We start from the raw sequence: 23,943 nt of genomic DNA on the forward strand, positions 1-23,943 counted from the left end.
TATTAAACGTGAAGAGAAGGTCTACTTCACAAGCTATAGAAGATAATGATTTGATTTATGGCCTGCAAGGGAAACGACTTGGCTTTTAGTTCCTCAAGTTTCCGACGATAGCTCTCCGATAGTTTGCTTGAATGATCGTCGGCAAGCATATACCAGTTTTACTGTACCAGAATCAAATATACTCAAATGATTCGGAATTCAGCATTCAAGTTATTACACTGGGATAGTAAATGGGTTAGGGAATCGTGAATTAGAGTTCAGTGATTATCATTCGTATTTCGAAACGGTACATCAGACCATCAACACACATATTAAATAAAACAAAACTGGTTCCTGCTAATAATTTGCCGTAAAACAACGATGTATTAGCGAAACGTACATGTCATCATTTTTATACACTAGCGTGGCGAATACCGCTAGCGTTATCCGGGTATTGGGACCAGGAGCATATAAAAATCGGACGTTCGCGTACATATTCCGTGAATCACTCAGGACAAACACTCCGTTATAGTTCTGCGGAATTCAGGGATTTGAAACGATACCAGCAAGGGGGAAGTTGTAAGTTCGCGAAAACTGTTATGTCTCAGAAAACCCTGAGTTTAAACATTTCCTACTATTGCATACAACTGATCAATAAATGTTTGAGGGGATCCCATTCCACCACTGGTATTATGGATTCCGGCGGATTGTCTGAAGGACATGTGGCGCTCATCAATGCACTATCACAAACAAACCAACTAAAATTCCGTTACAAGTCGCCCTACTGTTCGTACTGTACCCATAATTTCAATAACCGAAAGTCCATCTAACATAACTATCTTCATTCAGTAAAATCCATGCTGTGGCACACTTTACCCAGCGATCGTAAAAAGGTACGAAGACTCCGAATTTCTAATTCGGCAATATAAAAACAGACTATAAATTCCAAACCCATGTGAAGCGCGTTAGTTTGCGTTGATTATACCCATAAATTGTGAAACGGTTTATTGCAATAAGTGTCAGCCAAGCGTGTGGGTGAAATCTTATGGGACTTAACTGCTAAGGTCATCAGTCCCTAAGCTTACACACTACTTAATCTAAATTATCCTAAGGACAAACAGACACACCCATGCCCGAGGGAGGACTCGAACCTGACAGTCCATGACTGCAGCGCCCTTACACCGCTCGGCTAATCCCACGCGGCCTGTTTGCCAAGCATGCCCAACGGTTCAGTACGCAACGCAATCGCACAAATAAATTAAAAGTTCTCTTAAATGCCTGATCTGCACACATCTGAGTATTGAAACATAGACTAATATCTAATCGTTGAAAGAAAAATTATTAAACAACCTAACCGAGCACTAAAGTAAGAAATCGAATACCTGCATCATACCAAATAATGAGTGGAGCGTATCTGAGCATCAGAATTTTGTAACATAACCATCATGTAAATTGCAAAATTGACACTGTAATATTTGTAAGAAACAGTATCGTCGAACTGCAGCTTAACGAGTTTGGGTATACTCAGTGGTGAAGCAAAGCAGTAGCCTTTACCAGAAATACCGACCCTTAGACAATGTGTCTAATAGTGTATTTTAAATACGAGAGTATGCCATCTTAGGCACTGTATAACACTTAAAACACTTGATAATGGCACTCGGAAGCCGAAATCATGATTGTATGAGTGTAAATGTAACACTGCAAATAAACAACATTCTAATGGCGGTACTGACTTTTAAGAAATTAACGAGATTGCTTTCATAAGCTATATTAGCGATGATAAAGCCTAAAATAAACAGTTTAACGCTGTGGACTATTCGCCAAAACGGTCTTACGTTAACCTTATAAAGTCATTATCACTCTTTCGGTTCACCAGTTTCGGTTATGATTTTTTTCATTACTTTAAGGGTGAATAATCTGAAACTAATAAAGTGTACATAATTAGGCTTTTGAGTTTTAATTGATGATGTTTTACTTTCTTAAAATCAAATATTTAACTAATTTTGTATTTGTGAAGTAATCGGACGCTTCAGGCTGTTTTGTACATGGAAGAACCATTATGCAAAGGGTAAGGGGAAAGATGGTAGGGGTTATTGGTTGTCACAACCACTAAAATAAACTGAAAGTGGGTGAGACATGCAGGCAGCTGAATGAATCGAAGCTGAGCCAGTGAATTTCTGTGCCGGACACCTCGAGATAAGGCGACTACGTAGTGCCAGGTGGGTGGATGACAGTATAGACTGAAGCGACAAAAGTCATGATAACTCCTAACATCATGTCGCTCTGCGTTTTGCCCAGTGTAGGCCAGCAGCTCGACGTCCCATGCAGAAATATTGACTATGCTGCCTCTTTAACTGTCCGGAATTGCGAAAGTCTTGACGGCGCAGGATTTTGTGCATGAAGTGACCTCTTGATCATATCCGTAAATGTTCGACAGGGTTCACGTCGGGCGATCTGAGTGGCCAAATTATTTGCCGGAATTGTCCACAATGATCTACAAACAAACGGCGAACATTTGTGGCCCGGTGACATGGTGCATTGTCATCCATAGAAATTCCATCGTCGTTCGGGTAGATAAGGTCCGTGGATGGCTCAATATGGTCTCCATGTCAAGCCAAACGTAATCATTTCCAGTATGATCGGTTCAGTTGGGCAAGAGCTCAGCCCAGACTATTATGGAGCCACCACTAGCTTGCTCAGTGCATTATTGACAACATAAGCCCATGGCTTCGTGGGAATCTGTGCCGCACTAGAACACTATCATCAGCTCTTACCTTCTGAAATCGGGACTCACCTGACCATTGCATGGTTTTCCAGTCGTCTAAGGTCCAACAGATATGGTCATGACCCCAGGAGAGGTGCCAGGCACTCGCGCCGGTGGTCTATTGCCATTGACAATTGAGGCAAAATTTTTCCGCACTGTCCAATGTCCCATGTTGATTCCTGCGGTTATTTCATGCAATCTGTTTGTGCGTTAGCATTAACAACTCTACCAAAACGACACTGCTCTCGGTCGTTAGGCTATTGGTCACTGCATTCTCCGTCGTGAAAGGTAATGCCTGAAGTTTGGTATTCTCGGCACACTCTTGACACTGTGGATCTCGGATTATCGAGTTCTCCAACCAAGTCTAGAATGGAATGTCTCATGCGTTTAGCTCCAACTGCCATTCCGCTTTCAAAGTCTATTACTTGACGTCGAGCGGCCATAATGAACCATTTCACGTGAATCACTATAGTACAAATAACATCTCCGCCATGTACGCGATACCACCACCATTTGTATATGGGCATATCGCTATCCCATGATTTCCGTCATTTCGGTGTAAAACGTACAGCGGCTACATGCACTACTGGCCATTAAGATTGCTACACCAAGAAGAAATGCAAATGATTAACGGGTATTCATTGGACAAATATATTATACTAGAACAGACATGTGATTACATTTTCACGCAATTTGGGTGCATAGATCCTGAGAAATCAATACCCCGAACAACCACCTCTGGCCGTAATAACGGCCTTGATACGCCTGGGTATTGAGTCAAACAGAGCTTAGCTTGGATGGCGTGTACAAGTACAGCTGACCATACAGCATCAACACAATACCACAGTTCATCAAGAGTAGTGACTGGCGTATTGTGACGAGCAAGTTGCTCGGTCACCATTGACTAGACGTTTTCAATTGGTGAGAGATCTGGAGAATGTGCTGGCCAGGGCGGCAGTCGAACATTTCCTGTATCCAGAAAGGCCAGTACATGACCTGCAACACACGGTCGTGCATTATCCTGCTGAAATGCAGGGTTTCGAAGAGATCGAATGAAGGGTAGAGCAACGGGTCATAACATATCTGAAATGTAACGTCCACTGTTCAATGTGCCGTCAGTGCGAACAAGAGGTGACCGAGACTTGTAACCAATGGCACCCCACACCATCACGCCGGGTGATACGCCAGTATGGCGATGATGAATACAAGCTTCCAATGTGCGTTCACCGCGATGTCGCCAAACACGGATGAGACCATCATGATGCTGTAAACAGAACCTGGATTCATCCGAAAAAATGACGTTTCGCCATCCGTGCACCCAGGTTCGTCGTTGAGTGCACCATCGCAGGCGTTCCGGTCTGTGATGCAGCGTCAATGGTAACCGCAGCCATGGTCTCCGTGCTGATAGTCCATGCTGCTGCAAACGTCGTCGAACTGTTCGTGCAGATGGTTGTTGTCTTGCAAACGTTCCCATCCGTTTACTCATGAATCCAGACGTGGCTGCACAATCCGTTACAGCCATGCGGATAAGATGCCTGTCATCTCGACTGTTAGTGATACAAGGCCGTTCGGATCCAGCACTGTGTTCCGTATTACCCTCCTGAACCCACCGATTCCATATTCTGCTAACAGTCATTGGATCTCGACCAGCGCGAGCAGCAATGTCGCGATACGATAAACCGCAATCGCCATAGGCTACAATCTGACCTTTATCGAAGTCGGAAACGTGATGGTAGGCATTTCTCCTCCTTACACGAGGCATTACAATAACGTTTGACCAGGCATTGCCGGTCAACTGCTATTTGTGTATGAGATATCGGTTGGAAACTTTCCTCATGGCAGCACGTTGTAGGTGTCGCCACCGGCGCCAACCTTGTGTGAATGCTCTGAAAAGCTAATCATTTGCATATTACAGCATCTTCTTCCTGTCGGTTAAATTTCGCGTCTGTAGCACGTCATCTTCGTGGTGTAGCAATTTTAATGGCCAGTAGTGTATATCCATATTCCTCAAGTGAAATGACTGATGATGGTGTTGGTGGTGGTGGTGACAGCAGGTGTGTACAGTGAGGCCTCACCTGGAGACTGATGAGACGGCCGTCGTGCAGCCAGTGGAGGGGCGCTGCGCCCGGAGAAGACGTGGATAGGGCGGCCGCCTCGCAGGTGAAGGTGACGGTGCTGCCCTCGCGTACCACCTGCTCCGTGGGGCCCAGGATGCGGGACTCTGCCGCGCCTGCGCAGTAGTAAAGAGTAAGGAAGACCATGTGCTGAAGTCACTTATTGGTATGCATGCGACAGCATGCGTACCTGCTATGTTTCAAAACGCTACGTATGAAAGTGGGGGTTTCCGGAGTTCATACCTCGGGTTCTGTTGGTAACAAAAGACAGGGGTCAAGTGTTTTGAATGCCCTTGAACTAGGGACTATTTGTATCTTAGTATCATTACCCTACAGTACAGGGTCAAATTTGAATATTGTGCACTTTCTCCTGCTTTGGCAAGAGGAGGAAACCGATTGCCTCTTTTTGCATTGAATCTGCTCTACAGTGGGGTTGATGGGACTTGTGGAGGCACCATTAGTTCAAGGGCGGTTCCTCGTAAAACTCCACAAAAATGGTTTTTTACTATATTTTCGTCGTCACCATCGGACCAAAACCCAGCTGATGATTCCAAGATGGCTATGCACACAAATGGCAAAAATTTTTACGTTATCCTCCTAACATCCCGATCTCGAGCATCCTTGAAAATTTTCTTAATGTCTTTCTCCGTTTCCAAAATAAGGATGTTCAAATGTTAACTTACTTCTACATGTAAAATCCGATACGAAGTGAAATAATAAAACATCGCAACAATTGCTCATATATTAACAGTATAATCTCAGCCCCGGAGTCTGAGGCAGCTGTACGCAGCAAATGGTTGTAATTTTTAAGATGTATTCCTAAGATCCCGATCTCGAATAACGTTGAAAATATTCTTCGTGTATTAATGCGTTTCTGAGATACAGAGGTTCAAATATACTCTAAGTGCACACATAAAATACGTACGTAAAATTCGGTGTGAGGCGAAACCGCAGTTTATAAATTCACGTTGCACTGAGAATTATGGTGTAAAGTGTCTCTGTTGTGATCAGGAAAACCCACGTTGTGGTACTAATGGACTTGCAAAAATCCGGTCAGAGAATTGAGTTATTTAAAAAAATGCGAGTATGTTCGTGACTCTCCCTGAAACGAGGGGTTCCAGCTGCCTCATTCTATCTTTCTCAGCATCTTTAAAATTTTCGCAAAAATTTTGGTATACTAACATACCCGAGCTTTTTCATGCTGCGAGAGAACAGTGTCAGTGATAAAGAAAGGGAAAAGTAATATACAGGGTGTCCCATTTATCTTGACCACCCTAAATAACTGTTTGTAAAGATGCAAATTACAAAAATTTTCAAGCAAATGTACCTTAGTCGTCAGGGAGGCATCAATCAGCAAGATTGCCTTCGTTGTAGCTTTGTTTATTACAAAGATGTGAATAGCGGCATGACTTTTTTCAATTGTACCCAGTATTTTTTATTCGGTAATTCATTTCCTCTCCTAAAGATCTATTCAAAAGTGTATCACAATGTACCATTCACTGAAACACAACGTTATTAATTACATAACACAACATTGACGTTGACGCTCCCAGCGCCTAGTGCAGGTACTCGGGGTAATGGAACACATCCACGTGCTGACGTTGACCGAGGACAAAGGTATGCATAAGTAGTATGCACACCCGTCATTCCGTCTGTGGTGTCACCGCAAGGCACCACACTTGCTAGGTTGTAGGCTTCAAATCGGCCGCGGTCCGTCAGTACACATCGGACCCGCGAGTCGCCACTGCCGACGCTAGCAGACCGAGCGCCGCCACTCGGCTGATCTTACGAGACAAGCTAGCGCACTGGCCAGTTCCACAGCCGACGTAAATAGAAATGGCTCGCTTGTTATAGCTTGAGATATTCGCAGAGACGCTAGTCAGCACAGCCTTCAGCTAAGTCAGTAGCTACGACCTAGCCAGGCGCCACACACAGTTTATGCATTGGCAATTGATCTACATGTGTGTGAAGCAATCAGAATCGTAAAGTAGTATTCGCAGTTCAGACTATAACTGCACTTGTAAATATTACTGTACAAAGTAAAGACAGACGTTCATCGCTGATGCTGAATTAAAGATAAGTATTTAATTGTATTCCTGTCTACTAACTTTCTAATCCCCTAAGATGTTCCAGATACATTCCGTCAAGTATAGTTCATTGATCCTCACGTCAGTTTACGTGATAAACGAGTGCAATTAATGGCCACACCTCGTGATCAGACTAACAAGGGGAGGCCGCCAATTGTGAAATTCAGATTCGATTCATACTGCGCATAAAAAAAGCTCATGGCCAGAGGTGTAATGTCGCAAAGCACCAAGATGCACTTCTCAGCCGTTGTCGAGGAAAGCGACAGTTAAAAGAAACCGTTCCGGTGAAATACTCTCTACGATGTGTAATTGTGTACAGCGTCGTGGCGCAGCGGTAAGCGCTCGGGTTCGTAATCCGACGGTCGCCGGATCGAATCTCACGTCATGCAACTTTTTTTATTATTTGTTTTTTGTAATTCAGATGTACACACACACACACACACACACACACACACACACATATATATATATATATATATATATATATATATATATATATATATATATATATATATTTCCCAGCAATCAGTTGCAACAATTATGCATATAATAAGTTGTTGAAAGTCGTTTGTCGTGGAAAAACAATACTTGAAATAAAACACAATATCACAAATAATATTCAAGTGGATGCAATTTATTGAAAAGTTCGGTATACACTCGCATATAATTAACAATTAGTGACAAGAAGTAGCTGGAGTATCGCACCAACCAGAGTGATAGTTATCATAGAAACATGGAAAGCAGAAAACAGCACGACGTCGAGCACATCTGATAAACGATGCGTTTTTTCAAGAACAATTGTTTTTTAAATTATCTGTTGGGAACCACACCTAATTGCCCGCATCTCGTGGTCGTGCGGTAGCGTTCTCGCTTCCCACGCCTGGGTTCCCGGGTTCGATTCCCGGCGGGGTCAGGGATTTTCTCTGCCTCGTGATGGCTGGGTGTTGTGTGCTGTCCTTAGGTTAGTTAGGTTTAAGTAGTTCTAAGTTCTAGGGGACTGATGACCATAGATGTTAAGTCCCATAGTGCTCAGAGCCATTTGAACCATTTTGAACCACACCTGATTGACATTCTGAAAAATTGTTCTATCGTTCGTCAGGTTTGATGCATACCACGCGTATCGTATAATATCGGCAAAAATCGGAGAAGACAATTGGTGGTGGACGACGGATTGGATTTTTATACAATCGTCTCTGGAGTTGATGTCACGGTTTCGCTCGATTAAAAATTCTATTCTAATTCGAACGTTTGACTTACACTATACGTATTCGTTTCATAATATCATTTCTACGTCTTCCGTTAACTATACGTGGTAAACATTAAGAAGACAATTAATAACATTTGTGAAATACAACTTTGTTTGCGGAAAACATAATGATGTTTGAAGTCGCCAGTTTTTCCACACAAACGATTTTCAACAACTTATTACATGCATAATTGTTGCAACTGATTACCGGGAATTATATATGTATGTGTGTGTGTGTGTGTGTGTATGTGTGTGTGTGTGTGTGTGTGTGTGTGTGTGTGTATACATTTGAATTACAAAAAACAAATATTAAAAAAAGGTTGCATGGCGCGAGATTCGATCCGGCGACCTTCGGATTACGAACGCGAGCGCTTGCAGCTGCGCCACGACGCTGTAGAAAATTATTAATCGTAGAGACTTTTTCACCGCAACGGTTTCTCTTAACCGTCGATTTTCTCGACAACGGCTGAGAAGTGTATCTTGGTGCTTTGCCACATTACACCTCTGGCCATGAGCTTTTTTTATCCTTAGTATGAATCGAATCTGAATTTCACAATTGCCGGCCTCCCCTTATAAGAGTCAAATTGAGTGACTCAGCCGGGTCACCCCTTTTTCCGTGAGGCCCATAGTTCCGCCTCCTACGTAACACCGTCAACCATTGTCAGTTGAATGTACACCAACGAAGAAAAGGTAGAAATGCTACTCTTCTATGGAGAATGTAAGTTAGTAGAACAGTAATTGCAATACTGTTTTCTAATGTACAGGTACATTTAGTACAGAAATTTAGTCCTTTTAAATACTGTTGTGTAGAGTAGGCATACAGTAAAGGTTATCCTTTCTACAAACTGCATCGACATAACGTTTCTTTTAGTATTGTTGCTGTCGTTGTTGTTGAAGGTAGGCGAAAATGCTACAACTCCGAAGGACATGTAGGGACGTATCGTGCTTACTTGTAATTATCTTCAGCAGGCAACACTGGAAGCAGTAAATAATTCTTTTATTCAACGAGTGCACCAGTGTATCTGTGTCCAGGGTCATCACTTTGAGCATCTTTGAATGTTCTGCTTCTGGACAATGGTACAGGAGAGTCAAAGTCAATTTTTTGTTATGGTTTTACATGGTTTTCATTTGTTTTCTGACAACTCTAGCAAATGGACGAGTTTTCGATCCCGGGCTCAAAGTCACTGTTGTGTTATGTAATTAATAATGTTGTGTTTCAGTGAATGGTACATTGTGATACATTTTTGAGTACGTCTTTAGGAGAGGAAATGAACTACCGAATAAAGAATACAGGGTACCATTTAAAAAAATCATATCGCTGTTCATATCTTTCTCAAAAACCTGCAACGAAGACAATCACGCTGATTGATGTCCCCCTGACGCCTAAAGAACATTTGCTTGAAACATTTTGTAATTTGCATCTGGACAAACAGTTAATTAAGGTGGTCAAGATAAATGGGACACCTTGTATACTGGAAGATAGCAGAGAGTGGTTGTTTTATAGTGAGAGCGAAGAAAACAGCGGCATTGTCGGAGAAGGAGAGGGTCACAGTGGCTCTACAACACAGTTGACAGTGGCATAACAGTGCTAGGAAAACAGTGAAGGAGTCAGTGCCAACGGGTGGGGGGGGGGGGAGGGAGGAGGGAGGAGGAATAAAGGAAATAGAAAGTGGGTAACAGCCAGTGATAGAATATATGGCACTGACACTAAGGAAGAGAGAGACAGTAACCGTGAGATAGACGGCAGCAGTAGAAAGGAAGCACTGAGATAGCAGCAGTTAGAGAGAGCAAGAGGGAGACTGTGACAGAGAGGGGAGACTTTAGCATTAGGAGAGAACGAAGCAGACTGTGTCCATGACGCAGCAGAAACTGAGAAAGAGACGCAAATATATAATAAGTTGGGTCGACTGAGGAGTGAGTGAGAAATGGTAATATTGAGAGCATGTGCGTATTAAGAACTTACGGTGATAAACCAGTGGGTGTGTGTGAGTTACAGTTAGGGGAGCTTGTGGGAGTTTGAGATGAGCTTCATGTTAAGGAAAAGGGCTATATGTTGGTGTTCCAAAATATTTAGGAAAACTTTTAAATGTGCTGAAGAAGGTAAAATAAGGCAACTGGTACCCCACATTTCAGTCAGAGACTTTTAAATAAACAGGAACATATTTGCAGTTTTTGTGCTCCGATGGGAGCGTTTTTCGGTTGGTCGTGAATATACTTGAGTGTTTATGTAGTATGGCTTAGACCGGAACGCGACAAACTAACGAGCATGGGCCAACAAGAATTCTCTTCTAGAGGAAACGGTTGGCGAGCGCTAGCAAACGGCATCCGGTCATGTTCGGTTCGAAAGCACTGGTGGTCCCTCATGTTCCGATTGTGCTCCGTGTTTTAACGAACCATCAAAGGAAGTCCGTGTCCTCTCCGTTTCGGTGTTAGCAGCACAGACAGCTGTCGTATTGCGTACGAAAGCTACTTGGTTGCTGTTGAGGCGTGTGAGTAGTGGACTCATGTGAAAAGACTATAATGTTGATGATGGAAGAAAGTAAATCTCATAGGTGCTTGTGGGGTCCAGGGGTCCAAACATCCACAGCGAAAACGCCGAAGAAAAATAAATATGGTTGGTAGAGAAATGTCGATCACTCGAAGATCCAAGTGGGTACGCGAGAAAGACGATAAAATTGCATTGATTCCATCACGTGGGACGAATTAATAAGCACAAGGTTCGTACCTCTTTTTCTTAAAAAAGAGTAGCAATAAATTTCCTTGAAAACAAACGAGTACAAATGAGTGTCCCTCATTCTGACTAAAATAAATAATTTGCGAAAGACCTAATCATTCTCGTTGCTTACATTTATGGTAACAATAATTACACGTTGATTTATCACTGTAATTATAAAGTTTTGTTACGTGATAACTTTACACTCTAACAAACAATATAGTTTATTTTATCATGTAGTCTGTGTGATACCTAACATGTGTATTTCACATCTCATTAATCACGCTTTATTGGCATTATTTTCTTCATATGTACGTTAATAAAATCCTTGATGTATTTCGCCCATGCTACCGCTAAAGTAGCTATTTAAATGGCATACAGTCAGTAAATATTTCCAGTTGTTAATAATCATTGTGTAAATGCCGAACTTTCTTCTTGTTACGTTGATCGTCAGCAATTAGTGTTCTGCTTTTGAATTTCATCTTCAGTTGTAATGAGCAGCCAGTGAAAGGCGTCGTCTGTGAAGTGTGGAACGTCTTCACTTCCTAGTTCACTTTGCTCGCCTCGTCAAGGACAATGCACGCGCCAATTGAAATAATCCTATCCGAGTTTCGAGTATCAAAGTTTTTGTATTGTGGACATAACTTGTGACATAATCGAGTTAAACCTGTTGGGTATTATTAAAACAAAAAATTAATAACGCAGAGCTTGATGGGTTGACGTGCTATGCTCGTTCTCTAGTGTTACCTGCGATGTGAAGACGTCTTCACAGGTAGAAGCGAACGGTAGTGAACACTGGTGAATCGTCTGCTAATGTTCTTTCGCGTGTGTTTGCTTCTTTGTCATCCTACGCCCCTGAGCAGGACTGACAAAACTGCACACTCCACCTTCAGTAAAATAACTTCCTGCATTTTTTTTCTACACAGATTTAGAAAACTTTACGGTCCTGTAGGTAGGTTTTATTAAACATTAAAAATTTTATAAAAAACTACTGAAAAATATTAGTTAAAAGAACTATATTGGTACCCCCTTAATCTAGTAAATAAATTACAACTTGTGTAAACTTTCTAATAAAATTAAAAGTAAAACCAAATCAGCGTATCGTCTATGGCCCTTACTGCCTATTGATTTTAGGATGTGTGTAATAAGGAATATGTCTTGGCATCTCGAGGTGTCGGGTGTTCTGCCACCCATACAAATTATTTCGACAGCGTGATTCGTTGTCTTCATCAGGTAAAACCCGAACTGCTAGTCCAGTGGAATGGGCCCAATACTTATACCTACTACCTCCCCACGATCAGTTCTAGGCGCTTCGTCTGCGTCTAGAATCGTTCCGAGACGTGCCGCTTGGGTCCGCTGCGCATGGTAGCGAGCTGATGTCCCGTTTTCCGTCCGGTGCACCTGGTGCTCTGTCTAGGATTCGTTCCCGCTGTCCGCATTCTCAATTCCTCTTTTTGTTGAGTTCTGCTGCTGCAGCCGCTGTACTTCTGCAACTCTAGTGCAGGATCCGAGACTTCGCCGAGTCGCCACCCACTGTCACTATTAATGAGATTTTCTACCACCCATATCTCTATTGCCTCTCTCTCCCAGTATACGGGAGTCTGCGCCAAAACCATCTTCTCTCCATACATCACTGCACGCTTAAGTTTTAGACAGTGCTCGACAACAGTAAATTTCGTTGTCTCTCTCACAACGAATCCCTTGAATGCGAGATCACAAGTTCAATCTTTAGTCAGTCTCATTGGAAGGTGTTTTATTAATAGTTATCACAGGAAAAACATTAGATCCTAATGACTCCACCATATGTATCACGAGGGCGATAGAAATTGAGTGTCCGGGAGGTGCTACGGGATATATTTCGCCCGCTTAGCTGGGTGGTAACGTGCTTGCCTCCCATGTAGCGGACCCGGGTTCGATTCCCGGCCGGGTTGGAGATTTTCTCCACTGGTGGACTGGGCGTTGTGTTGTCCTTATCATCCTCAGCACCGGGACGCAAGTAGCCTAATGTGGCGTCTACTGCAATAAGACTTGCGCTTGGCGGCCGAACTTCCCCAGATGGTGCCTCCGGCCATCAACGCCATACGCTCATTTCATTTCATTATGGGATATATGTATGACATTTCACAAAATGGACATCGTCGACATTCAAGAAATGTTCAAAACAAACCATTAACTCGCACCATGAACACCGAATGAAAAGTGGCGTACCACAGTGATCGCAAAGGTTGGCACTATCAAGATCGAGTTACAAACAGTGCAGGACATTCTTCTAGGTATCCACTCTTAAAGGATGCATACAGAACCACACTGTTGTAACGGGGTAATGAGAATTAATGGAACGTGTTGGTGTGCAACCTGATGCGAAACAGTATCTCGTGATGCGTATCGTGAAACTGGCTATACTTTCAGGCGAAACTGCTGTTAGAGCGATAATATGTTTCATAGGCACGGAAAAAATAAACATCCATATGCAGAATTTGCCCAATGGTGCTAAGTGGCATGAATTGCAATGACCACACTTTTCAGGAGGGGTAGTTTGCTCTAAATGAGTATGATTTTTATACGCGGACCAGAAATGAAGCAAAAACAAATTATTTTGACCAACTATTTGGCAAAAGCAATGCTCATACCATGGGTGTAGTTGTCTTACATCCTTTTTCCCATGTTGCTTGCTGTGACGTAAATGTCCCCTGCAAGATCGCGCACACGAGAAAGAATCGCACGGGGCAGAGCACCTCCAATTTTTGGCAGCACAATAAATAACTTTCCAGCCAGTTTACCATCCAGATTAACAGTCGACATACTTGTATACGAATGCATTGAGGCTTTGATGTTAGTTGATCTTTATACAAGTGTCTTAGTACCTCTAATTTCCAGGTTCCTTTCACATGCATTTCCTCTTCAATTTAAAATTGGTCGGAGTTGAGTACAATTTCCTTTGACCGTTTGGATCAGTTTGTTTACGTTATCTACAAATTTTCGGGAGGATCCTACAGTTTGCTGTGCATAGTCAAGTGAAGCTTTGTTTGAAATTTCGTTACCTTACGTCTTTGAATTCTGTAGCACTGTTTTAAGTTATACAACGATCGACTGCTTCCTTTGAAATCACTGTACATAGGTCGATCGAGCATCCTTTAAACGCGCAAAAATCAGTGTTTGTAACAAGTGCCCCGTGTCCTCCCTTGAATATTCGTAGTTTTTCTGATGCACTACATAGCTATATTACTACGGAATTATTCGAAATATATTCATATTTTTTTTACTATGCTGCGGGTGACCTTCCATGTACGTAATTATGTTTAGGACTAGCTCCATGGACAACGATTGCCTTTACTACGTTTCATTGATGACGGGATTTGTGGCTTCCTATCCACCATGGTTGATGAACTAAAGGGCTCGATACCTCTTTCAGTATCGCTTTCAGTTGTGAAGGACGTATCGTTATCAATGTACTCCTCATGTACACTGTCCCCCCAATCGAGCGTTATGACACCAAACATTCAACTTTCAGAAACGTTAATATTTCATCTGCCACTTCTTTCGCATTCTGTGAAATTCCTTGGATTCCTTTCTGATGAAATGTCAACTTTGGCAACTGTTATTGTAGATATTATGCAATGTTTGCTTGTTTATCGTTGCCACTGGTCTGCTTTGTACCAACACTACTAGCACTGGATCACTGTTGTGAGTTACTCGTCGAACAAGCAGTTCAACTACGCCCCATGCTGGCTCACCATTGGATACCTCCAGTCCCACACCCCGTTCCCGTTAGCAGCCAATATTGTGATTGCATAGCCGACAATTATGTGGGGCGTCGGATGACGTAAACGTCATTCTCCGTTTGTTATCTCGCCCTCAATCGGTTCACTGGGTTCCTTGTCAGTCGGATATGCCTCTCACGTTCTTCGTATGTGATGTCCACTGTCCTAGTTGTTTGGACAAATGTGCACTACATGCCATATCGGCGAGGTATATTATAAATTCCTGGTTTTCGTAAACCAAGGTCATCTTTAAAATAACCCAATATACCTACCAGAGATTTCAACAGATCACAGGGCAAACTTGAAGAAGGCCTTCTCAGTTACGAATAATGAGGGTAGACAAGATATGTGAGTGGCTCGAAGACTGCTTAAACAATAGAACCCAGTATGTTGTCCTCTACGGCGAGTGTTCATTAGATGCAAGAGTATCGTCAGGAGTGTGCCAGGAAAGTATGACAGTACAGGTGTTGTTCTCTATACACGTAAATCATTTGGCTGACAGTGTAGGCAGCAATCTGCGGTTAATTGCTGGTGATGGCGTGGTCTACGGTAAGATGTTGAAAATGAGTGACTGAAGGAAGATACAAGACGATTTAGACAAAATTTCTATTTGGTGTGATGATGGCAGCTAGTCCTAAATTTGGAAAAATGAGAGTTAATGCGGATGAGTAGGATCAAACTTGCAATGTTCGGATACAGTATTACTAGTGTCCCGCTTGACACAGTCAAATCGTTTAAATATGTGGGCATAACATTGCATAGCTATATGTGGAAGAAACATGTGAAAAATGTGGTAGCGAAGGTGAATGGCCGACTTCGGTTAACTGGGAGAGTTTTAGGAAAGAGTGCTTCAGCTATAAGGAGACCGCATATATGACCCTGGTGCGACCTATTCTTGATTACTGCTCGAGTGTTCGGAATCTATACCAGGTCGGATTGAAGGAAGACATCGAAGCAATTCGGAGACGGGCTGATATATTTATTATTGGTAGGTTCGAACAACACCTAAGTGCTACTGAGATGCTTCGGGAACTCAAACGGAAATCCTGGGAGGGAATCACGTTCTTTTCGAAAAACACTACTGTGAAAATTCTACTGCCGTCAACATACATTGCGCATAAGGACCACGAAGATAAAGTATGAGAAATTAGGACTCATATGCAGGCACACAGACAGTCGTTTATCCCTCGCTCTGTCTGCGAGTGGAACAGGAAAGGAAATTACAAGCAGCTATACAGCTTACCCTTCGCCACGCATCGTACGGTAGCTTGCGGAGTATCTGTGTAGGTGTAGACGTAGATGAGAAGTCTGTCTACAATGGATAGCATTGATTCATTAACTGTGCGTAAATTACTAATTACAAATACATGAAAAGAGCTCTAACTGACAGCTGAGAATTATCTTTCTAAATTGCATATTTATTATTTTTTCTTTCGGATTTATTTGTTTTCAGAAAAGCAAACTCATTGGTTATGTCACTGATATTAAGTTTAGCAACTGTGTCGTATTCTGTAGACAAGAGGGCTCAATTTGATATCCTGTTTTCACTCTTATTCAACCCTACATTTCAGTTTTTAGTTCTACGTGAACGTATGTGAAATGTGACTGCCTTTACAAGATGTTGCGGTCACTGGCACTGCCATAAATGTTCTACAAGCTATTTCGATTTTTCGGTAGGTATCTATTAACGCATACTGTGAAAAATGTTCACAGTATCATAACGGGTTCAAATGGCTCTGAGCACTATGGGACTCAACTGCTGAGGTCATTAGTCCCCTAGAACTTAGAACTAGTTAAACCTAACTAACCAAAGGACATCACAAACATCCCTGCCCGAGGCAGGATTCGAACCTGCGACCGTAGCGGTCTTGCGGTTCCAGACTGCAGCGCCTTTAACCGCATGGCCGCTTCGACCGGCATCATAATGGGAAGCGGTGTCCATGCTCCTCAGCAGCTCTTTCATCTGGAGCTTGAAAGCAGATATTTCTTTAACTATCTGCAATATATCGATATATATATCTGGCACCACAATCAGCTGCACATTTTTAAAGACAAATACAGAGCCATCATTTACGCCATTCACTGACAGCTGATACAGTGATATATACGGGAGACCTGTTTTTCACTTCGTTTGCCATTCTGTGAAATACTCTGATGCACTCTATCTAAAAACATGATCGTTCCAGAGATGTCAGCATAAATTTAAAGCTTCAGTCCAATGGCATATTTGCAGATTTGCTTAAGCATCCGCTCGATGACCGCTAAGACCCTTAACACCACAGCGAAGTAGCAGAAAGAACTCCGTTGGTGAGTATGAGTGAGTTGTACAAGCGGTAAACGTGTCGCCACATAAACCATGTTAGCAATATACAGGGGTGCGCAATACTTAAGGACGAAAGTAGCTTTCGCATGACGTGCAACTGCCAAGTAATAGTAAAAGATCTGACGCTGTTCAAGAGCGTTACATGCTCTACCAGGTGTGACGAACAACACTGAATACAAACAGTACTAATGAACTCTCGTCGCCGTTCTACCTGTTACAGCGAATTGAAACTAATCGTTTATACCCGTTAGAGGTTAATATGTACACGAAGGTACACTGATATTAATTTTCTTTGTATTAGTGCGCACTTATATTCCCTGTTGACAGTCAAACTACAGATGCCACACGTCGTCCTTCACATCTCATAGTGATGTGCCTAAAGGACCATAATGCACTGCATTGTAAGGACAGCAAGGTGTTAGGTGTACCTCTATTAGACCGAACATTCAGCTAACATTCAGGTGAATGAAATGTGCTGCAATGTATTCAACTGACAGGAGTGCATAAGTATAAGAATAAAGGATACCATATTTTTAAAGCCAGCATTTTCTCATAATATTACAGATTGGCACCTTCATCGTATCATTCCTGTTGTAGTTCCTCGGTGTCTGCTGCATTACGTTTCTGCGGCTAACTACCCCTTTACTATAATTTATGACTGTGTGTAGCTCTGTAGTCTGAGACCAACCAATCAGCAGCGTGCTTTCTTGGATAACTCTAGCTGTCTCGAGCAAAGAGTATTATTTCGCAGTTTTTAAATTGCGTTCTTTATGTGCGTGGAAACGTGATAAGGTAATGAGTGCCCCCGTTATTTAGAATGGCAGGTGGTCCATTAATCGCAATAATTCATCCACTTTTGGCAGAGTTCTTCTGGTTTGTCTAGTCCCAATATTTGTAACTCGGAAGTAGAACAAGGTACTTTGTTGAAGCTGTGTCGTGTGGAGTAACTGAATGCAAACAAAAAAATCACGAGAATAAGAGACGTAGCATACAATTTCGTGTCACCATGACATATGTTACACACAGTTGTTCCATTAAGTATTTGAAGAAGCCAGTCGAGTACAAAAACGCAATTAAGCGCAAAACCAATTTAATGAAATCGGAAGTAATGTAACACTAAAAATTTCATTCTTTGTCTTAAATTCTTGGATGAATATTAAATATCAGAAAGTAATGCTCCTTAATGATATAAACAATTGCATTACGATATAAACAATTGTATTTCATGGAATGTACTATAGTTACCTGCTTAGCTATTGATGTAAATTTTCTGACAATATAATTTTAGCTCTCAACTGCAAAACACCGTTCTTCTTAGCTTAAGAGGTGTGCCTTGGCACTGTTATTCTCAAAATATTTTGCTCTGAAGCTCTTTTGTTTACTTAACGTTTTTCTGCGCATCCTCCAAGAAGTGCGATATTGTGTTTACAATGCGTCTCATTTATACAAGACAGCTTCTTCGTCGGTTAGTTTTTCTTGTACAGTCAAAGGGCCAATCCACAAATTCATTATTCTTTTAAGACTGGGTGTTTTCTCAAAAGAGTGAACAATGGTATTTTAATGTCGTGAATAGTCCTTAAATCAGATGACAATAGAAAAAACGTAGTCTTACGTTTGAATTAATTTTTAAAATTTATATTCGTTTCTCTATATTCAAACTCCTTACTGGGAAGCTTTGTAGTGCTTTCAATTATTGGAAGCTGTCGGGAGGAAAACTGAGCAGTTTCCTTTATGTTCAGTTAGCTTTTTGTCTATTATATACGACAGAACTGTATATCCCAAATCACCGTTATGAAATTTCATAGGTTCATGTGAAAACAGGGACTGCAACATTTGATCAAAGGACGTATTGAATAAAGTTTCTGATCTGATACTGATTGCTTTGAAAGTTATTAATCGTAATCAAGGAGTTCTTGTTCAAATGGTAAAACTACTTCATTGCACATTGCTGTACAGGGCAACACATTCCGACTACCATGTTCAGATTCGACTTGTGATTCGTGGAGAGCAGCAGCGAGCAACTGGCTTTCGACAATACGGTTATTGCAGTCAAATACTTGAGGAAAATCTTCGCCTTTGACAGATACCAGAAGATTGCGGTAGTAGTCTTATACAAATGGTGACCCACCGAATATTCTGAAGCAGTCGTGTCCTGTCGAAAATGTCTTCAATCGAAACAAGTTTACCTACCGAAGAATTTTGTCCGGCATTTGTCGGTTATAAACTTCATTTTCCCATACTCCTGCACGTATTACACATCAATCATCAAATTTAAAAACGCTGCCAAAAGGTATTTATGATTGTTGTAGCTAATTATATCTTAAAGACCGGAGTGAAAAGGTACAGCGAAAATATTTCACTATTGAAAACCCTACATGCTCATGAAATGATAGGACGGAAATAATAAGAAAAGATGTAGTCAAAACACTCATATCAATGAAACAGCGAAAGCCTATTGCAAACGCAATTCCTTTGCAGAAGTTATTGCAATAACACGTAATGTCTAAAAAAACTTGTATGTCATGCTAACGAAAAGACTTCTCACCTGTGTGCGTACCCGGCTTCCATGTCCATCCAGTGTCAGATGAATACGGAGAATCACCTTGATTTTGATTTGGTTCTGTAACAGAAATGAAATTACAGCGTTAATATGATCCCTTAGAGTTATTATTGGTGATCGTAAATTAGAGCGACGATCCTGTGAAAAAAAAAAAAGACTTCATTTTATACAACGCAAATTCTTAATACAGCCTGAAAACTCTTGAATGCGTAATTCTTATACATAATGAAATTAAAGTATTTGTAAGAAACAGTGAGTTACCATAACGACAGTCGAAATATTCTGAACGACTTTGGAATATTTACCGTAGCTGCTGTGACGATTGTACCATGTTCAGCCTCGTAGCTGAATGCAGTCCATTTCTCTTAAATACGGTATGTTAACAGGGGTATTAAGGGAAGTAAGTGTACGTACATACTTAGTGCGAAGCGCCATCGACAATATCTCATGTGGATGGTTGGAAGTCAGAAATTATTCATGTAGGTGACTGTTTTTCAGATGATCACTTCAACAGAAGGTTGAAAGAAGCTTAGGTTGCTAGTTACATGTTTCGTTCATCATCAGTAGGATATATCAAATAAACTGGAACAAATTATTTTACACTCTGTTTAGTACAGTTCATATTGGCTACCTGTTGTCGTTTACAAATCAGTACAAGTAACAACTAAACCATTTAGCTTAGCCACAGTAGTAAATCGAATCATGTAAGTTAAAAGTTGTTAAATAACAAATCTTTTATAGAACAATATCGGATGGCAGGAAGATAGATTTTTCAGCTCGATTTCGAGATTTGTGGAAACAACTTTAACATCAGCAGTATTCAGCCCATTTTGTGGTGAAGTCAGTTCTAATGAAGATAATTTATTCTTTTCAGATGAATTACAGACGCGGCTATTTTTTTACTTAGGAACATAACCATGATCGCACCTGAATGCCGCAAGGAACTTGTTTGTGGAAGGAAAACATTCTTAACGATGAATTATTTCAGAATGTTGTTCTGTAAGATACTACCGAATGAAAATAAACGAAGTGCGTCTATACATTGATTTGTTACTCTACGAGACTTGTAATTACTTGAAAAGGAAATCTGAGTGAAGGTGTTTCTTTAGGAAACTTCATGAAGTATTTCAGTTACTAAATCGAGTATCTGTGCTAAGTTTGTCAGTGGTGTTGCATTATTGTAGCAAATTAAAGTTTATGATCCGGAGTCAAATTTTAATCATTTAACACCTGTTGTGTGATGAACATCTCCACGAGTTAAATTAATGTCGGACTGGTGCTTAATGGTGTACACTTTCAGTTCGCGTATGTGTATTTTTGACAATTTTGTGTGGCAAACGTATTGAGAAAAAAAATACTGCTTTATTCTCTAGCCTTTGTAGTATCCTGAAACTTCCTGGCAAGCTAAAACTAAACCTGGGACTTTTGTCTTTCGGGAGCGAGTGCACACTCAGCAGCAGATTTAAAATTCATTCTGGAAAATATTTCCAGTATCCTGTTCAAGAAATATGCTCTTGATTAACTTTGGTGGACTAGTATCTGCATGCATAGTGTAATTACACATATTCTACTTTTGGATAAATAGCATGATTCACATACCAGTTTTATTCCATCAGATAGTGAATCGATGTGACGCGTTAGACGTGAGTCACTAATTCTTCTAGCCTTCTGCTACATATATACAGTTGCTTTACGTATGTGCCTGCCAGTTACTAGGCCGGTTCATTCCCTAGCACTCTGATTTCTGTACAGCCATTGTAGACACTCCAAGCAAGATCGAGCAGTGGTTAAATAATTTTTAACATCAACAGGAAAGACTGGTGAGGCACCATATTATTGCGTCCCGGTATTAATTTCCACCATTCAATAGTAGTGAGAGCGTATGAACAATACATGTTAAAACTGAAGTTATTATTCTGACACACCAGAAGGAAGAAAATATTGATTTTAATCAAATTCGGTATTTAGGAAATTAAAATTCTCTCAAAAAATTCATTGACCTTCTGAAAACCTTCCAGCAGATAAAGAGAAAACATTCGTTGAGTTGTTGTTAGAAAGCCATGACCAAAATTTTTCCATGTGTAGTATTCCAATTCGTTTCCAAGAAACCATTAGGCCATTCTACACTTTCTTCAATCGAGTTGATTGGTTAACATTTTTCACTTGAAAAACCGAATATTCAACAGTAGTTTTTGAAGAAGTTAGTAGCTTATAATCTTATTACTCATTAAGAATCTAAGCTTCCAAAGTATCGACATGGAAAGCTACAGTCATTGTAGTGACACATGGGCATTTAGTACAAAAAACAGTTAAGGTTGCTCAGTGAGCAATACAGGGATACATGATGGGAATTATATGAAAGATACGAAAATAAACGAATGAACCATTGAATAGAAAGGAGTCGGTGTCGCATTTACATGTCTGTTGATAGTGAAATACAAGTAGGGTGGTCGTGTAATCAGGTGAATTCCTGGTAGGCAGACCAAGTAAGTACTTTGCTGAACTCCAAGAGCTCTGTAAACACTTAGAAGAGAACTTGGTTGAATTTGAGGAGATAACTTTAGGTAGAATGAGAGAACAACATGGCGGCGCCTATGAGAAACACTCTCAGCCACATTGACTTACGTTAGTCCTTGGCTGCAATGAAAATGTAGCTAGATTTTGATATCCATTGCCAGACACACACACACTATTATTAATTAACTGTTCTTATTGATTGTATGGCATAGCCCCATGCGTGTCGATCTTTCGTTCATCATTTGAAGACGTGTATACGTTCTCAAACGAGATAAAAATTATCCTTACTGTAATTAACACCACACTCCTCCTTTAAAGTCTATAGAAATCAAATTAATACACACACACACGGACACACACACACACACACACACACACACACACACACACACACACACATACGCACACGCACATAAACATACACACACACGAACACACGGATATACACACAAACACACAGCGACATACCCATGAATTCTGCAAAGCCAAACTCACATACAGAAGCAGCTGTCAAGACTTTGGTCTAACGAGCCTGCAAATTCCATTTAAATTCTGAAACTAAGAAAATTAGTGAGATAAATTTAAATAATGGATAAAGTCAAAAAAAGACAGGAAGGTACAGTAAAAATGCAGGTAAAACAGACTGGCACCTGATAGCTTTGAGGAAAAATGACGTAAATAAATACGGAAATACACCATATCCAACAAAATAATATCAGATCAAATCCAAAAACTCATCAAAACTGCGGTCATCACAATCACTTTCAGCAGGAACAATAATCTTTACAAGAGAACATCAAGCAGACACACAGCAAATGTGATCAGTCTCGAGTGCATAAGACTACTTCCGCGCAATGTCGGTGCCTTTACGTAGGACGTCTGAGAGAAAATTCAAAATGCTGTTCTCAGACCATGTTAACGGCTTCAGACATGATCAAGTGCATAGTTCTGCAGAAGCTACATCTAAACCACAAGCCACCGAGAATCGCTAAAAACTCTCAAGCCACTCCACATTTTTTAAACAAAGAAAGGACACTACTTGGGATTGAGGAACAATAAATATACACTGATTTGACGACAGTCATGGAATACCTCCTAATAGCGTGCCGTGCCTCCTTTTGGCCGACACACCGTAGTGCAGCAGCTCGGTGTGGCGTGCTCTCAACAAGTCATTGGCAGTCCCCAGGAGAAGTACTGAGCCATGCTGTTCTTCAGCCGTCCACAATGGCGAAAGTGTTGCCGGTGCAGAATTTTGTGCAGGAACTGACGTCTCGATTACGTTGACGGGGTTCACGTCGGACAATCTGGGTGGCAAAATCATCCTTTCGAGTTTCCCATAATGTCCTTCAAACCAGTCGTGAATAATTGTGGCCCGCTAACATGGCGGATTGTCATCCATAAAAATTTTATCGTTGTTTGGGAGCATGAAATCCATGAATGGCTACAAATAGTCTCAAAGTAGCCGAAGATAACCATTTCCAGTCAATAATGGCTTCAGTTGGATATGAGGACCGAGTCCATTCCATGCACACACATCCCGTTATGGAGCCACCATCAGCTTGCACAGCGCCTTGTTGATAACATGGGTCCACAGCTTCGTTCGTGGGATCTGCGCCAAACTTGAACCCTAGCAACAGTTCTGGTCAACTGAGATCAAGACTCAACCGACAATTAGATCACGGTTTTCCAGTCGTCTAGGGTCCAACAGATATGGTCACGAGCCCGGGACAGGTGTTGCAGGCGATGTAGTCATTTAGCAAAGGCATTCAACGTCAGTCGGCAGTTGCCGTGATCCATTAACGCCAAATTCCTCCTCACTGTTCTTTCTAACGGATACGTTCGTCTGCGTCCCACATTGATTTCTGTGGTTATTTCACAT

The 23,943-nt window shown here is 41.3% G+C and overlaps 1 protein-coding gene across 1 annotated transcript in view; it reads right to left on the minus strand.

The window, feature by feature from the left end:
- The window catches only part of LOC124805519 (lachesin-like), a 682,250-nt gene that overhangs the window by 126,798 nt on the left and 531,509 nt on the right, over positions 1 to 23,943 (minus strand). Inside the window, exons 3-4 of the mRNA XM_047266083.1 lie at positions 19,533 to 19,607; positions 4,819 to 4,973 (exon numbers count right to left, since the gene is read on the minus strand). Coding sequence (XP_047122039.1) covers positions 4,819 to 4,973; positions 19,533 to 19,607 — 230 coding nt within the window. The remainder of the gene's footprint in view (positions 1 to 4,818; positions 4,974 to 19,532; positions 19,608 to 23,943) is intronic.

Source organism: Schistocerca piceifrons, chromosome 7, assembly GCF_021461385.2.
Source record: "Schistocerca piceifrons isolate TAMUIC-IGC-003096 chromosome 7, iqSchPice1.1, whole genome shotgun sequence".
Classification (NCBI taxonomy): domain Eukaryota; kingdom Metazoa; phylum Arthropoda; class Insecta; order Orthoptera; family Acrididae; genus Schistocerca; species Schistocerca piceifrons.